This window comes from Pseudophryne corroboree, chromosome 5 (genome assembly GCF_028390025.1).
Source record: "Pseudophryne corroboree isolate aPseCor3 chromosome 5, aPseCor3.hap2, whole genome shotgun sequence".
Lineage (NCBI taxonomy): Eukaryota > Metazoa > Chordata > Amphibia > Anura > Myobatrachidae > Pseudophryne > Pseudophryne corroboree.
Window position 1 is genome coordinate 563,772,091 of NC_086448.1, and position 17,947 is coordinate 563,790,037.

Here is a 17,947-nt window from a genome sequence, read left to right on the forward strand (position 1 = left end):
CCCTGGACAGCAATTAGGTACATCTTGGCAAAAGCAGCATATATACAGTTGGGCACTGTATATATGCATGAGCCCCCGCCATTATTTTTGCACAAAACGCGGGACAGAAGCCCGCCGCTGAGGGGGCGGGGCTTCTTCCTCAGCACTCACCAGCGCCATTTTCTCTCCACAACTCCGCTGAGAGGAAGCTCCCCAGGCTCTCCCCTGCAGAATCACGGTAGAAAGAGGGTAAAAAGAGAGGGGGGGCACATAAATTTGGCGCAAAAACAGTATATACAGCAGCTACTGGGTTAACACTAAGTTACTGTGTGACTCCTGGGTAATATAGCGCTGGGGTGTGTGCTGGCATACTCTCTGTCTCTCCAAAAGGCCTTGTGGGGGAACTGTCTTCAAATAGAGGATCCCCTGTGTGTGTGTGTGGTGTGTCGGTACGCTTGTGTCGGCATGTTTGACGAGGAAGGCTATGTGGAAACAGAGCGGGTACAAATGAATATGGGGTCGGCGCCGACACCCGATTGGATGGATATGTGGAAGGTTTTAAATGATAATGTTAATTCCTTGCATAAAAGGTTGGATAAAGCTGAAGCCTTGGGACAGTCAGGGTCTCAACCCATGCCTGATCCTACAGCGCAGAGGCCGTCGGGGTCTCAGAAGCGCCCACTATCCCAAGTTTTTGACACAGATATCGACACGGATTCCGACTCCAGTGTCGATGGCGATGATGCAAAGTTGCAGCCTAAAATGGCTAAAGCCATCCGCTACATGATTATAGCAATGAAAGATGTGTTACATATCACAGAGGAAACCCCAGTCCCTGACAAGAAGGTTTATATGTATGGGGAGAAAAGGCAAGAGGTGACCTTTCCCCCTTCACATGAGTTAAATGAGTTATGTGAAAAAGCTTGGGAATCTCCAGATAGAAAACTGCAGATTTCCAAACGGATGCTTATGGCGTATCCTTTCCCGCCAACGGACAGGTTGCGCTGGGAATCCTCCCCTAGGGTAGACAAAGCTTTAACATGCTTATCCAAGAGGGTAGCCCTGCCGTCACAGGATACGGCCACCCTAAAAGATGCTGCGGATAGAAAGCAGGAGGGTATCCTGAAGTCCATTTATACACATTCAGGTACCCTACTAAGGCCGGCGATTGCGTCGGCCTGGATGTGTAGTGCTGTAGCAGCATGGACAGATACCTTATCTGAGGAACTTGATACCTTGGACAAGGATACTATAGTACTTACCCTGGGGCATATAAAAGACGCTGTCCTATATATGAGAGATGCCCAAAGAGACATTAACCTACTGGGCTCTAGAATAGATGCAATGTCGATTTCCGCCAGAAGGGTCCTGTGGACTCGGCAATGGACAGGCGATGCCGACTCAAAAAGGCACATGGAGGTTTTATCTTACAGGGGTGAGGAGTTGTTTGGGGACGGTCTCTCGGACCTGGTCTCCACAGCTACGGCTGGAAAGTCCAATTTTTTGCTATATATTCCCTCACAACCTAAGAAAGCACCGTATTACCAAATGCAGTCCTTTCGATCACATAGAGGCAAGAAAGTCCGAGGTGCGTCCTTTCTTGCCAGAGGCAGGGGTAGAGGAAAGAAGCTGCACAATACAGCTAGTTCCCAGGAACAGAAGTCCTCCCCGGCTTCCTCTAAATCCGCCGCATGATGCTGGGGCCCCACAGGCGGAGCCAGGCCCGGTGGGGGCGCGTCTCCGAAATTTCAGCCACAGGTGGATCCCTGGGCTATAGAGATTGTGTCTCAGGGATACAGGCTGGAATTCGAAGTGATGCCCCCTCACCGTTACCTCAAATCGGCCCTGCCAGCTTCCCCCATAGAGAGGGAAATAGTGTTAGCAGCAATTCACAAATTGTATCTCCAGCAGGTGGTGGTAAAGGTTCCCCTCCTTCAACAGGGAAGGGGTTACTATTCCACAATGTTTGTGGTACGGAAACCGGACGGTTCGGTCAGACCCATATTGAATTTAAAATCCCTTAACATATACCTGAAAAGGTTCAAGTTCAAGATGGAATCGCTCAGAGAGATCATCGCAAGTCTGGAGGAAGGGGATTTTATGGTGTCTCTGGACATAAAGGATGCTTACCTTCATGTCCCCATTTATCCACCTCATCAGGAGTACCTCAGATTTGTGGTACAGGATTGTCATTACCAATTCCAGACGTTGCCGTTTGGTCTGTCCACGGCACCGAGAATATTTACCAAGGTAATGGCAGAAATGATGGTGCTCCTGCGAAAGCAGGGAGTCACAATTATCCCATACTTGGACGATCTCTTCATAAAGGCGAGGTCCAGAGAGCAGTTGCTGATCAGCGTAGCACGCTCTTGGGAAGTATTACAACAGCACGGCTGGATTCTGAATATTCCAAAGTCGCAGCTGATTCCAACGACGCGTCTGCCCTTCCTGGGCATGATTCTGGACACAGACCAGAAGAAGGTTTTTCTCCCGACGGAGAAGGCTCAGGAACTCATGACACTGGTCAGAGACCTCTTAAAACCAAAACATGTGTCGGTGCATCACTGCACGCGAGTCCTAGGGCAGATGGTGGCGTCATACGAGGCCATTCCCTTCGGCAGGTTCCATGCGAGGACCTTTCAATGGGATCTGTTGGACAAGTGGTCCGGATCGCATCTACAGATGCATCGGCTGATCACCCTATCCCCCAGGGCCAGGGTGTCTCTTCTGTGGTGGCTGCAGAGTGCTCACCTTCTCGAGGGACGCAGATTCGGCATTCAGGACTGGGTCCTGGTGACCACGGATGCAAGCCTCCGAGGGTGGGGGGCAGTCACACAGGGAAGAAATTTCCAGGGTCTGTGGTCAAGTCAGGAGACTTGCCTTCACATCAATATCCTGGAACTAAGGGCCATATACAACGCCCTAAGTCAAGCGGAGACCCTGCTTCGCAACCAATCGGTGCTGATTCAATCAGACAACATCACCGCAGTGGCTCATGTAAACCGCCAAGGCGGCACAAGGAGCAGGGTGGCGATGGCAGAAGCCACCAGAATTCTTCGATGGGCGGAGAATCACGTACGGGCACTGTCAGCAGTGTTCATTCCGGGAGTGGACAACTGGGAAGCAGACTTCCTCAGCAGACACGACCTTCACCCGGGAGAGTGGGGACTTCATCAAGAAGTCTTCACGCAGATTGCAAGGCGATGGGAACTGCCACAGGTGGACATGATGGCATCCCGCCTCAACAAAAAGCTACAGAGGTATTGTGCCAGGTCAAGAGACCCTCAGGCGATAGCTGTAGACGCACTAGTGACACCGTGGGTGTTCCAGTCGGTTTATGTGTTTCCTCCTCTTCCTCTCATACCCAAGGTGCTGAGAATCATAAGGAAAAGAGGAGTGAGAACAATACTCATTATTCCGGATTGGCCAAGAAGGACTTGGTATCCAGAGCTACAAGAAATGCTCACAGAGGACCCATGGCCTGTACCTCTAAGACAGGATCTGTTACAACAGGGGCCCTGTCTGTTCCAAGACTTACCGCGGCCGCGTTTGACGGCATGGCGGTTGAACGCCGGATCCTAGCAGAAAAAGGCATTCCGCATGAGGTTATTCCTACGCTTATAAAGGCTAGGAAGGACGTGACGGCTAAACATTATCACCGTATATGGCGAAAATATGTTGCTTGGTGTGAGGCCAGGAATGCCGCTACAGAGGAATTCCAGCTGGGCCGTTTCCTTCACTTCCTACAGTCGGGAGTGACTTTGGGCCTAAAATTGGGGTCCATTAAGGTCCAGATTTCGGCCCTATCCATTTTCTTTCAAAAAGAACTGGCTTCTCTTCCTGAAGTTCAGACGTTTGTAAAGGGAGTGCTGCATTTTCAGCCCCCGTTTGTGCCTCCAGTGGCACCTTGGGATCTTAACGTGGTGTTGAGTTTCCTGAAATCACACTGGTTTGAGCCACTTAAAACCGTGGAGTTAAAATATCTCACATGGAAGGTGGTCATGCTATTAGCCTTGGCTTCGGCTAGGCGTGTGTCAGAATTGGCGGCTTTGTCACATAAAAGCCCCTATCTGGTTTTCCATATGGACAGGGCAGAATTGCGGACTCGTCCGCAATTTCTGCCAAAAGTGGTGTCATCTTTTCATATGAACCAACCTATTGTGGTGCCTGTGGCTACTCGTGACTTGGAGGATTCCGAGTTACTGGATGTAGTCAGGGCTTTGAAGATTTATGTAGCCAGAACGGCTAGAGTCAGGAAAACTGAGTCGCTGTATGCATGCAACAAGCTGGGTGCTCCTGCTTCAAAGCAGACTATTGCTCGCTGGATCTGTAACACGATTCAGCAGGATCATTCTGCGGCTGGATTGCCGCTTCCAAAATCAGTAAAAGCCCACTCCACAAGGAAGGTGGGCTCTTCTTGGGCGGCTGCCCGAGGGGTCTCGGCATTACAGCTTTGCCGAGCTTCTACTTGGTCAGGTTCCAACACTTTTGCAAAGTTCTACAAGTTTGATACCCTGGCTGAGGAGGACCTTGTGTTTGCTCATTCGGTGCTGCAGAGTCATCCGCACTCTCCCGCCCGTTTGGGAGCTTTGGTATAATCCCCATGGTCCTTACGGAGTCCCCAGCATCCACTAGGACGTTAGAGAAAATAAGATTTTACTTACCGGTAAATCTATTTCTCGTAGTCCGTAGTGAATGCTGGGCGCCCGTCCCAAGTGCGGACTTCTTCTGCAATACTTGTATATAGTTATTGCTTAAATAAGGGTTATGTTGTGGTTGCATCAGGGTTATCTGATGCTCTGTTGTTGTTCATACTGTTAACTGGGTAAGTTTATCACGAGTTATACGGTGTGATTGGTGTGGCTGGTATGAGTCTTACCCTGGATTCCAAAATCCTTTCCTTGTAATGTCAGCTCTTCCGGGCACAGTTTCCTTAACTGAGGTCTGGAGGAGGGACATAGAGGGAGGAGCCAGTGCACACCAGTATCCTAATTCTTTTTTAAAGTGCCCTGTCTCGTGCGGAGCCCATCTATTCCCCATGGTCCTTACGGAGTCCCCAGCATCCACTACGGACTACGAGAAATAGATTTACCGGTAAGTAAAATCTTATTTTTTCTTTTTTACTTCATGGCAGAAATGTGGTAAATACTTTACAGCATTTAATCAATTGAGTGAAGAAAAAAGTAATGGTCTAGCATACAACAATTGAAATCTCTCCATACCGCATTAAAATAAAAACACAATTTACTATTTCACATATAAAAACACATAGCTACAATGATTATTGTTAGATACAACCTCATCAAGAGTGCAATATCATAAGGAATGTTCTGGCTATAATTTGCAAGAGGTACTATCCTTTATCTTCTGAAGCAAGATAGATCCCCAGGTACTGTATATATAAGAGCAGATGCCTCTCAAATTGGCCAATATATGTATTTCCAGAAAAGTCTGTGTTGTCTCTTTAAGAGCAGAATCCAAATCACATGTTATATAGAATTTGGAATAAATGTATAAGGATACAGCTATTGATGGAATATTATGCTTGTAATTGATAACTTTCCTGTTTTCGTGAGGTTGTCACCAGCAACAACAAACCATTATAGCTGTGTGTTTTCACAAGGAATATATTTAATTGTGTTTGTATTTTAGTATTGACTACTAGGTGAATCATCGCGCCCTACGGGCGCTCGTCACACCGTCGTAAGGGGCTATGCCCCCTTAACCCTTGCACGCCCTTGAATTGTGTGAGTGGTTAAATATTGCAACAAAGGGCATGCGATGGATAAGGGGTCGAAGCCCCTTGCAACGACGTGAACAGCGCACACAGGGCCTGATGAATCACCTAGTAGGTGCTGTGGTTGGGGGACTGACGTGGGTGGGGGTCCAGGAGCCACCGCGGGTGTGGGAGGAGCGGTTGCAGGGGGAAGGGGGGGGCGGGTTGGGTTGGTGCTGCGCGGGTTGGAGAGGGTCCGGAGCCACCGCGGGTGCTGGAGGGGGTGCCGCGGATGGGTTCCGGAGGTACTGCGAGTGAGGAAGGGGCGGGTAATGCATCTCCTCCTGGAAGCAGCTAAGCTGCTGTCCTCCCTTTGGCAGTGGCTCTCCCGGAGACTTGCACAGTAGCCAGTCACTATTGTTAGCGCCGGTGTCCCAATGCGCCGCATTACAGGGAGGAAGATGCACTCAATAAACTACAGCTCCCTGCAGGCCTAAGGGCCGGAATGCTCCTGTGCTAAGGGCTGCTGGGAGCTGTAGTTTATTTAGTGCGTCTACTTCCCTGTAATGCGGCGCATTGGGACACCGGCGCTAACAATAGTGACTGGCTGGCAGAACTGACTGACTGGCTGAATCAATGTAAAAGGTGAGAGTGCTGTGCAGTGTCAGTAACACTGCACTGCACAGCACTGTCACCTTTTACATTGATTCAGCGTCCAGACATTACCCTCCGCGATATCACCCACTCTATCCATTACATTAGCCATCTCGGGGCTTTCAAGCTGGCTGTGTTGCGGAGTCCGGGCCTCTGGGGATCTGGGTGCGGCTGTGGCGGGGAGGCACTTCTGTGACCACGTACAGAGGAGGCTCTGGGGCTCAGAGAGTATGCTGCGCAGGGACGGCTATGTAAGCCTTCCGCTGTGCCGCTTTCAAACACATGTATGCCGGTGGCCGCAGCAGCTTTTGCTCCACGGTTAGGGTGTTGATGCCAGAGGGGGCAGGCGGACTGGCAGCAGGACATAGGATGCTGCAGTAAAAGGATTTCCCCCCCCCCCCCCCCCCCCCCCCTATCTACAGCGCAGAGACTTGGCCGGGAGTTACTCGTCGCTGACCGAGCTGCGGCACGCCCACCTCACGGTCCTGCCACGCCTGCGTTGGCCGGACCGCGCCCACAAAACGGTGGCGTGCCGCCCCCTCCTGCCCAGCGACCGCCTCTGCCTGTCAATCAGGCAGAGGTGATCACTAGGCAACGACAGTCGTCGGCTGTCAGCCTTGTGCCGGCGCATGTGCAGTTCTGACCTGATCGCTGCGCTGCGATGAACTGCAGCGAACGATCAGGTCAGAATGACCCCCATAGGACGCTGCAGTAAAAGGATTGTTTTTCCCCTATCTACAGCACAGAGACTTGCTGCAGATGCAGTAGCATACCCTCCAGCTGCACCTTTTTGGCAGGTGCAGTACCTTTTTTTATGGTCTGTACCGATTTTTGGCTCTCCAAACTTCCATTGAAAGTATAGGAAAAGGGGTGTGGCCATGTCACCGTACCCGTGACCACGCCCCCTTTTCGAATTTGTACCGATTTTTTTGTGTAAATTGTTGGAGGGTATGTTGCTGCAGATGCAGTGGGCCTATTTTGGGGTGTGGAGCAGGAGCTGCAGCTCCATCAGCCCCACTGTTAATCCTGCTCTGGGAACACACAGCAGCCAAAGGGCAGAGCCTCCCATTGGATGTAACCTGTGTGGGATGGCGTTTCTCGCCCAATCAGCTGTGGACTGGGTGTGATAGACCTGCTACTAACCCAATGAGAGGTCCTAGCCACTCCCAGCGTTATCCACACAGTCACAGAGTGACATATCTGGGCAATTATATAGGTAAATAAGAGTATAATCACTCAGTCTGATCCATTAGGTTATGTAGATATAATGTATGTTTTAAAATCAATCTATATTATAAAAGTGTTAATTTGCATTACTATATTCCTTGGACTTGAGATCATAACCACCATATACAGCACATAGCTGATATATAGGTATCAATGCGTTGGTTAATAAATCTACATTTAAATGAAAAGTGACTTATAGTTCTTAATTACAGAGAAATGTGTAAGTTTTCATATAGGAAGGTTTTCCATGACTTGTAGTAATTAAACATTTGCTTACATTAGTTTTAACTTGCACCAAAATGATGCAGTCAAAATGTTAACTTGCTTTTGGTTTGCTGGTGTTTCTATAACATTTGTGCCATTAACTCCATTAATTAGCCAGTTGAGAAACTGAACTTTATATGCTATTGTTTTTCACGTTTCAGAGAGTATACAATATTAAAGGTATCTTTATTTTCTCTTTTTACAGAAGAAGTAGACTACAGCACCTATGGTTCAGCCACATTGAACAGAAAGAAGAAAAATGCATTGGCGGCATTACGTAATGATAGCCTTCGCCACAAGAAACCGCACATCAACATTAGCATGCCCCATGACTTTAGGCCCGTCTCCTCCATCATCGACGTGGATATACTTCCTGAGACACACAGACGAGTGAGACTGTTCAGGCATGGATGTGAAAAGCCTTTAGGATTCTATATTCGTGATGGAATTAGTGTCAGGGTGACCCCTCAGGGTTTGGAAAAAGTGCCAGGAATATTTATCTCCAGGATGGTTCCAGGTGGTTTGGCGGAGAGCACTGGGCTGCTGGCAGTAAATGATGAAGTTTTGGAAGTGAATGGTATTGAGGTAGCTGGGAAGACTCTTGACCAGGTCACAGACATGATGATTGCAAACAGCCACAATCTAATTATTACTGTTAAACCTGCAAACCAAAGAAACAATATTCGAAGTAGCAGAATGTCTGGCAGCTCTGGGCAGTCGACAGACAGCACGGCAAGCCACCACAGCTTGCCATCTGCTCACCTACTACAGAATTTTCACCCAGATGAGGTGGAGAGTGATGATGATGCTGACATTGTTATTGAAGGTAGCCTTGAGCCACGCAACATTCCCAAATCTCACAGTTTGCCATCAGGCAGCCTTTCACGAATCAATGGCACTAGCCTCAGCCACAAGCTAGAAAGAGACTTGGCTATTAACCATTCTGGACGTGAGAGCAATGGAAGTATCCACAAAATACTGAACAGCTTAAAGGCTGACCCAAGGAACAGCTTGGTGTTGCCCAAGGGCGGCATTGAGGAAGATGGCACTGTTATTACACTTTAGGCAATATGTTTAGTATCTCTGGGGCTATCGCTTTTGTAGCAAGGGCTGTCCGGCAGAAATAGCTTGCTCATTCTTGATCGCATCCCAAAGATAGCCTCTGTTACAATAGCATTAATTGAATTTCCCCCATAGTGCTATATTTACTAAGACATTTTGCATGCATAATTTGAAACTGAAATATTATTGAATGCAATGGTTTTCTGTGAAATAATATTGCCATTTTAAATTATGCGGTCAAACAAAACACTTAATAGATATAGCGGTATATATCATAGGTTCCTATTTGCTCGATCTGGCTTGAGTTTGGTAATATAGGTGCTACATTTAAAATGCCAATTTGTTTTATGACAAAATCGACCTGGTTGTGCCTTGAAACAAATTACCGTTTTAAATTTAGTTGTTGTATTGCTGAACTCAATCCAGCGATTTGGAACCTATTACATATAGCCCACAGTCTTGAACATATAGGGTACGTGTCTTGAAAAAATAAATTAAATTGTGAGTTTATATTGAGTGGTCAGAAAGGTACTTATTAACAATAATGTGTAAGTTTATTTTCTAGTTCCATCCCAGTTATAAAAAAAAAGGGGGTTTGCTTGGACTCTGTTTGTACTGTACCTCTGTGACCTTCAGCGGTTGGATGCAGTTTGTACTGTACCTCTGTGACCTCCAGCGCCTAACTGCACAGGGTCCATTACCAAAGCATCTCCTTTCATAGTGAACTCATTACACTTGTACAAACGTAGCTCAGTTTATGTTTTAAAGAACAGCTTTCATTCTAAAACCACTCAGTATTTCTGTGGTACGTTTTTTTTTTCTTCTGTAAATTCCTTACAATGACAAAGTTATATATAATAAGAAAAAAATAAATCTTCTTTTACAGATCCCTGCTGAACTATATTTTTAGCTATATATTTTTGTTTCAATCGAAGATGTCTTAAAATAGGGAGCCAGTACAAGTCGCATATTGTTATTTGGTTCAATAGCGCCACTTGCTGGTCAACCGTGGTAGCCTCTGGGGGAGAAAAAAAAATCCCTTTTGTGTTTGTGGTAAATGGGTATACTACGACTAGTGCCTGAAGGATCATCCACAATGGTTTGGTTTCTGTGAATTGTGTTTCTAAAGTCTCAAGCTGCCTACATCAAAACCTGAGCCCTGTTTAGCAAATCCATTGAAAACTGCTTTGTTGGACTCCTGGTACCTTAAGATGCATAAAATACATAAATCTATACAATACGTGCTATTGTTACACTGTGGGACTTCATGTATTCTAAGAAAGCTGCTCCTAAAGCACAGCCTTGACTTAACAGTATTAAAAAGTTAGAGAATTGTTTATCCACAGTAAGCTGTCATTTTGATTTTCTGATTAATGCTGTGTCTCATTTACAATATATTTTATATTTTTGTGATATTACACAACATATGGAAACTGACTTTGGGGCTGGCCACATTCATTGTAGATAATGGTACCTTTTGGTTTTGGTAACAAAATAATTTTTAAGTGAACGTTAAGTGCATAAATTTGTATGAAAACATTTAGCATACATTTTAATTTGGCTACTCCTGGAACATTTAGCATACATTTAATTTGGCTAATCCTGAAATTTTGTTGGAAGCACCCAAACTGAAAAGACCAGTGATATTAAGGCTGTTACTACTATTATCAAGTCTTACAACCATTACGAATTTCTGTTCTTTTTTGCCCTATATTGTCTTTATCATGTTTATGTGTTTGTTTTAACAGTCTACAATATGCATTTGGGAGATCATCGGTATCACAACTGAAAGATCAATTACTTTAGTTAGTAGCGAACCTTTTAAATACATTCCACTGTCTTTTTTTCTAATTTAATACCTGACATGATAATGATGGACAGGTTCCGTTTTTTTTTAAATATATATTTGTACTTAAAAAAAAAAAAAAAAAATAAGAGAAATAAAGTCAGAACAATCACTTCATGCTTGATTTATGATTTGAGTTTTATATGTATATAACTGTATATGTTATGTATGTGAATTAAAAAGAGCGCGTCATTTAATGCAATGATATAACTTACAGGTTGCTTCTGCAAACCACTACAGGTTACACTGTTTCATATAGAAGACCACTCTAACTGTACAGGGAACTCCATATGGAATAGCTATGCTGTCTGGGCAGTAGCAATCACATTACACATTTTGTCATGTATACAGTCAGAAAAGGACTCGCAGTGCTCACTCTCAATACCGCCCACATACAACAAACGCCAAACCTGATCACATAGTAACATTGGCGGCATTACTGACATGGTGAGCAGTAGACGGAATACATTGTATTACACTCTTCTGCAGAGAATAAACCTACTGGGATTACTTAGAAATGGAGTGCTGTAGCTCCTACTCACTGTACCACCTTACTGTGACTAAACGTTTCATTGGGAACTTAGTCTAGGCCTTTATTTTTTTTTATTTTTTGGGGGAGGGGGGGGGTTTATATTTTCTGTTTTATATTTTTTACATTTTGTATCTCAAATAGTCTTCTGCTTGCATCCATAAAGCCACAAGTAAATTATTTGACTTGGCGCACACATGACCTGTAAGACTATCATGGTACAGTACTTGTTTGAAATGTGTAGTGCTTATATATGTAGGGCAGTGTTCTGTAATTAATGTCACAAAATAAAATGTCATGCCAATGATTTTCTCCCTTTTTTGAGTTGGTATTCTGTTTACATACAGCAGGTTCTGTCTCTACAAGATCTCTGCATAAGGGGGGGGGGGGGGGGTGTTATGTTAAGGATAGCACTTGTGCATTCACACAGTGAGGGTACTATCAGGCAGTTACAAAGTGTTGCCTGGAATATATAAAGGCTTCAGTAGTGAGGGCCACATTGTTGAGTGCTTAAAGTAAGGACTTAAATCTTCAATGTAACGCAATGCCGTTTTGGTCCACTCACAGTTTGGAATACAGTGAGTACCAATTGTCTGCTTCTCATAGTAATCTGTTGATCACTATTCAGAATAACTCTTTGTTGGTCGTTCATAAGGGCCCCCACACAGGCCGATTACACTGAAAGATATGCACGCTCTCGTTCATATCTTTCAGTGTGTAGGCACCAACGATGAATGATGCGCGGCCCCGCGCTCGTTCGTCGTTGGTGCCGGTTCGCTTTTGCCTGCTAGAAACTTCACTCCCCCCTCAGCAGGTGAGTGAATGTGGTTACTGAAGTCATTTAGTTTGGAGTGATGCGGATAAAGGGAGTGCAGTCTTTTCTCTGCAGGAATAATACTGTCTGCATGTAGTTCAGCAATACTGGACAGCTTTATTTTTGCACTTTGATTTAGACTTGAGGTGGGGTACGCCCCTTTCCAACTCTAAATCTGTCTGGATAGTTTACATTTATAACATGCGGTTACTGAGGTGCTAAATTGCAGCTTCAGGGTCTATTAACACCTAACTGTAAATAAGGTCTTTAGTGTGTATGTTCTATATACATGTCTTTTTGACTACAGTATTCTTTAAAGTAGCAACTCATCATAAGTTTCTCATATATACACTGTCTCCACAACAGACATGCATTTTGTGTGTATATATAATCTTACTTTAGATTTACATTTAGTATTAGATTTAAGAGAAATGTACAAATATTCATTAAAATAAATCTTTTGCAATGATTATGCTCAGTGAAAGTGCTTTTACACATGAGAAATGCACAGATTTTTTTAATTTCCTACACTTTTCTATTAGGAACAGGAGAGGTTTCAGGCCTGATCACTGGGACATTTAGCAGTGTGTCTATGGTGAGACAGGAGGGTCATTCCATGTCGGTTCACCCTGGCATGACATCCACCGACTCAGATTTTCATGATACTTTGTACACTTGATATTACCACATACTGTAGCTACTAAACCATGTAAAATGTTTTTGAAATATAAGGGGTCAGAGTTTTGAAAAATTGCTGGGAAATGCCACTCCTGATGCTCCATTTTTTGTGAGGTGTATGTGGAAAAAAATATCCCATCTCCGTGCCTAATCCACATATCACTTTAAAATTTTGACCCTTTGTCAATCAAAATATGGAGATTCCAGAATTTTATTTTATTTTTTTCTCTGACGTCCTAGTGGATGCTGGGAACTCCGTAAGGACCATGGGGAATAGCGGCTCCGCAGGAGACTGGGCACAAAAAGTAAAAGCTTTAGACTAGCTGATGTGCACTGGCTCCTCCCCCTATGACCCTCCTCCAAGCCTCGGTTAGATTTTTGTGCCCGAACGAGAAGGGTGCAAGCTAGGTGGCTCTCCTGAGCTGCTTAGAAGTAAAAGTTTAAATAGGTTTTTTATTTTCAGTGAGTCCTGCTGGCAACAGGCTCACTGCATCGTGGGACTAAGGGGAGAAGAAGCGAACTCACCTGACTGCAGAGTGGATTGGGCTTCTTGGCTACTGGACATTAGCTCCAGAGGGACGATCACAGGTTCAGCCTGGATGGGTCCCGGAGCCGCGCCGCCGGCCCCCTTACAGAGCCAGAAGAGCGAAGAGGTCCGGAGAAAGCGGCGGCAGAAGACGTTCCTGTCTTCAAATAAGGTAGCGCACAGCACTGCAGCTGTGCGCCATTGCTCTCAGCACACTTCACACTCCGGTCACTGAGGGTGCAGGGCGCTGGGGGGGAGCGCCCTGAGACGCAATAAAAATGATATAAAAACCTTATATGGCTAAATAAAATGCATCACATATAGCTCCTGGGCTATATGGTTGCATTTATCCCCTGCCAGTTTCCTGAAAAAAGCGGGAGAAAAGGCCGCCGTGAAGGGGGGCGGAGCCTTTCTCCTCAGCACACAAGCGCCATTTTCTTTCACAGCTCCGCTGGAAGGACGGCTCCCTGACTCTCCCCTGCAGTCCTGCACTACAGAAACAGGGTAAAACAGAGAGGGGGGCACTATTGGCAGCTAATATATAATACAGCAGCTATAACAGGGAGTAACACTTATAATAAGAATTTACTTACCGATAATTCTATTTCTCGTAGTCCGTAGTGGATGCTGGGGACTCCGTCAGGACCATGGGGAATAGCGGCTCCGCAGGAGACAGGGCACAAAAGTAAAAGCTTTAGGATCAGGTGGTGTGCACTGGCTCCTCCCCCTATGACCCTCCTCCAAGCCTCAGTTAGGATACTGTGCCCGGACGAGCGTACACAATAAGGAAGGATTTTGAATCCCGGGTAAGACTCATACCAGCCACACCAATCACACTGTACAACCTGTGATCTGAACCCAGTTAACAGCATGATAACAGCGGAGCCTCTGAAAAGATGGCTCACAACAATAATAACCCGATTTTTGTAACAATAACTATGTACAAGTATTGCAGACAATCCGCACTTGGGATGGGCGCCCAGCATCCACTACGGACTACGAGAAATAGAATTATCGGTAAGTAAATTCTTATTTTCTCTGACGTCCTAAGTGGATGCTGGGGACTCCGTCAGGACCATGGGGATTATACCAAAGCTCTCAAACGGGCGGGAGAGTGCGGATGACTCTGCAGCACCGAATGAGAGAACTCCAGGTCCTCCTCAGCCAGGGTGTGCCCCTGACCAAGTAGCAGCTCGGCAAAGTTGTAAAGCCGAGACCCCTCGGGCAGCCGCCCAAGATGAGCCCACCTTCCTTGTGGAATGGGCATTTACATATTTTGGCTGTGGCAGGCCTGCCACAGAATGTGCAAGCTGAATTGTACTACACATCCAACTAGCAATCGTCTGCTTAGAAGCAAGAGCACCCAGTTTTTTGGGTGCCTACAGGATAACAGCAAGTCAGTTTTCCTGACTCCAGCCGTCCTGGAAACCTATATTTTCAGGGCCCTGACAACATCTAGCAACTTGGAGTCCTCCAAGTCCCTAGTAGCCGCAGGTACCACAATAAGCTGGTGCAGGTGAAACGCTGACACCACCTTAGGGAGAAACTGGGGACGAGTCCGCAGCTCTGCCCTGTCCGAATGGACAATCAGATATGGGCTTTGTGAGACAAAGCCGCCAATTCTGACACTCGCCTGGCCGAGGCCAGGGCCAACAGCATGGTCACTTTTCATGTGAGATATTTCAAATCCACAGATTTGAGCGGTTTAAACCAATGTGATTTGAGGAATCCCAGAACTACGTTGAGATCCCACAGTGCCACTGGAGGCACAAAAGGGGGTTGTATATGCAGTACTCCCTTGACAAACTTCTGGACTTCAGGAACTGAAGCCAATTCTTTCTGGAAGAAAATTGACAGGGCCGAAATTTGAACCTTAATGGACCCCAATTTGAGGCCCATAGACACTCCTGTTTGCAGGAAATGCAGGAATCGACCGAGTTGAAATTTCTTCGTGGGGCCTTCCTGGCCTCACACCACGCAACATATTTTCGCCACATGTGGTGATAATGTTGTGCGGTCACCTCCTTCCTGGCTTTGACCAGGGTAGGAATGACCTCTTCCGGAATGCCTTTTTCCCTTAGGATCCGGCGTTCCACCGCCATGCCGTCAAACGCAGCCGCGGTAAGTCTTGGAACAGACATGGTACTTGCTGAAGCAAGTCCCTTCTTAGCGGCAGAGGCCATGAGTCCTCTGTGAGCATTTCTTGAAGTTCCGGGTACCAAGTCCTTCTTGGCCAATCCGGAGCCACGAGTATAGTTCTTACTCCTCTACGTCTTATAATTCTCAGTACCTTGGGTATGAGAAGCAGAGGAGGGAACACATACACCGACTGGTACACCCACGGTGTTACCAGAACGTCCACAGCTATTGCCTGAGGGTCTCTTGACCTGGCGCAATACCTGTCCAGTTTTTTGTTCAGGCGGGACGCCATCATGTCCACCTTTGGTCTTTCCCAACGGTTCACAATCATGTGGAAGACTTCCCGATGAAGTCCCCACTCTCCCGGGTGGAGGTCGTGCCTGCTGAGGAAGTCTGCTTCCCAGTTGTCCACTCCCGGAATGAACACTGCTGACAGTGCTATCACATGATTTTCCGCCCAGCGAAGAATCCTTGCAGTTTCTGCCATTGCCCTCCTGCTTCTTGTGCCGCCCTGTCTGTTTACGTGGGCGACTGCCGTGATGTTGTCCCACTGGATCAATACCGGCTGACCTTGAAGCAGAGGTCTTGCTAAGCTTAGAGCATTGTAAATTGTCCTTAGCTCCAGTATATTTATGTGGAGAGAAGTCTCCAGACTTGATCACACTCCCTGGAAATTTTTTCCCTGTGTGACTGCTCCCCAGCCTCTCAGGCTGGCATCCGTGGTTACCAGGACCCAGTCCTGAATGCCGAATCTGCGGCCCTTTAGTAGATGAGCACTCTGCAGCCACCGCAGAAGAAACACCCTTGTCCTTGGAGACAGGGTTATCCGCTGATGCATCTGAAGATGCGATCCGGACCATTTTTCCAGCAGATCCCACTGAAAAGTTCTTGCGTGAAATCTGCCGAATGGAATCGCTTCGTAAGAAGCCACCATTTTTCCCAGGACCCTTGTGCAATGATGCACTGACACTTTTCCTGGTTTTAGGAGGTTCCTGACTAGCTCGGATAACTCCCTGGCTTTCTTCTCCGGGAGAAACACCCTTTTCTGGACTGTGTCCAGAATCATCCCTAGGAACAGCAGACGTGTCGTCGGAAACAGCTGCGATATTGGAATATTTAGAATCCACCCGTGCTGTCGTAGAACTACTTGAGATAGTGCTACTCCGACCTCCAACTGTTCTCTGGACCTTGCCTTTATCAGGAGATCGTCCATTTTCTTTGAAGAAGAATCATCATTTCGGCCATTACCTTGGTAAAGACCCGGGGTGCCGTGGACAATCCAAACGGCAGCGTCTGAAACTGATAGTGACAGTTCTATACCACGAACCTGAGGTACCCTTGGTGAGAAGGGCAAATTGGGACATGGAGGTAAGCATCCCTGATGTCCAGGGACACCATATAGTCCCCTTCTTCCTGGTTCGCTATCACTGCTCTGAGTGACTCCATCTTGATTTGAACCTTTGTATGTAAGTGTTCAAATATTTCAGATTTAGAATAGGTCTCACCGAGCCGTCTGGCTTCAGTACCACAATATAGTGTGGAATAATACCCCTTTCCTTGTTGTAGGAGGGGTACTTTGATTATCACCTGCTGGAAATACAGCTTGTGAATTGTTTCCAATACTGCCTCCCTGTCGGAGGGAGACGTTGGTAAAGCAGACTTCAGGAACCTGCGAGGGGGAGACGTCTCGAACTTCCAATCTGTACCCCTGGGATTCTACTTGTAGGATCCAGGGGTCCACTTGCGAGTGAGGCCACTGCGTGCTGAAACTCTTGAGACGACCCCCCACCGCACCTGAGTCCGCTTGTACGGCCCCAGCGTCATGCTGAGAACTTGGCAGAAGCGGTGGAGGGCTTCTGTTCCTGGGAATGGGCTGCCAGCTGCAGTCTTCTTCCCTTTCCTCTATCCCTGGGCAGATATGACTGGCCTTTTGCCCGCTTGCCCTTATGGGGACGAAAGGACTGAGGCTGAAAAGACGGTGTCTTTTTCTGCTGAGATGTGACTTGGGGTAAAAAAGGTGGATTTTCCAGCTGTTGCCGTGGCCACCAGGTCCGATGGACCGACCCCAAATAACTCCTCCCCTTTATACTTCAATACTTCCATGTGCCGTTTGGAATCTGCATCACCTGACCACTGTCGTGTCCATAAACATCTTCTGGCAGATATGGACATCGCACTTACTCTTGATGCCAGAGTGCAAATATCCCTCTGTGCATCTCGCATATATAGAAATGCATCCTTTAAATGCTCTATAGTCAATAAAATACTGTCCCTGTCAAGGGTATCAATATTTTCAGTCAGGGAATCCGACCAAGCCACCCCAGCGCTGCACATCCAGGCTGAGGCGATCGCTGGTTGCAGTATAACACCAGTATGTGTGTATATACTTTTTAGGATATTTTCCAGCCTCCTATCAGTTGGCTCCTTGAGGGCGGCCGTATCTGGAGACGGTAACGCCACTTGATAATCGTGTGAGCGTCTTATCCACCCTAAGGGGTGTTTCCCAACGCGCC

At 46.6% G+C, this 17,947-nt stretch overlaps 1 protein-coding gene across 2 annotated transcripts in view; it reads left to right on the forward strand.

Moving 5' to 3' along the window:
* The window catches only part of PARD6G (par-6 family cell polarity regulator gamma), a 208,436-nt gene extending 196,852 nt beyond the window's left edge, over positions 1 to 11,584 (forward strand). For both annotated transcript variants that reach the window (XM_063923285.1, XM_063923286.1), the window contains exon 3: positions 8,046 to 11,584. In XM_063923285.1, the coding sequence (XP_063779355.1) occupies positions 8,046 to 8,905 (860 nt within the window). In that variant the 3' untranslated portion in view covers positions 8,906 to 11,584. The remainder of the gene's footprint in view (positions 1 to 8,045) is intronic.
* The last annotated feature ends 6,363 nt before the right edge of the window (positions 11,585 to 17,947 follow it).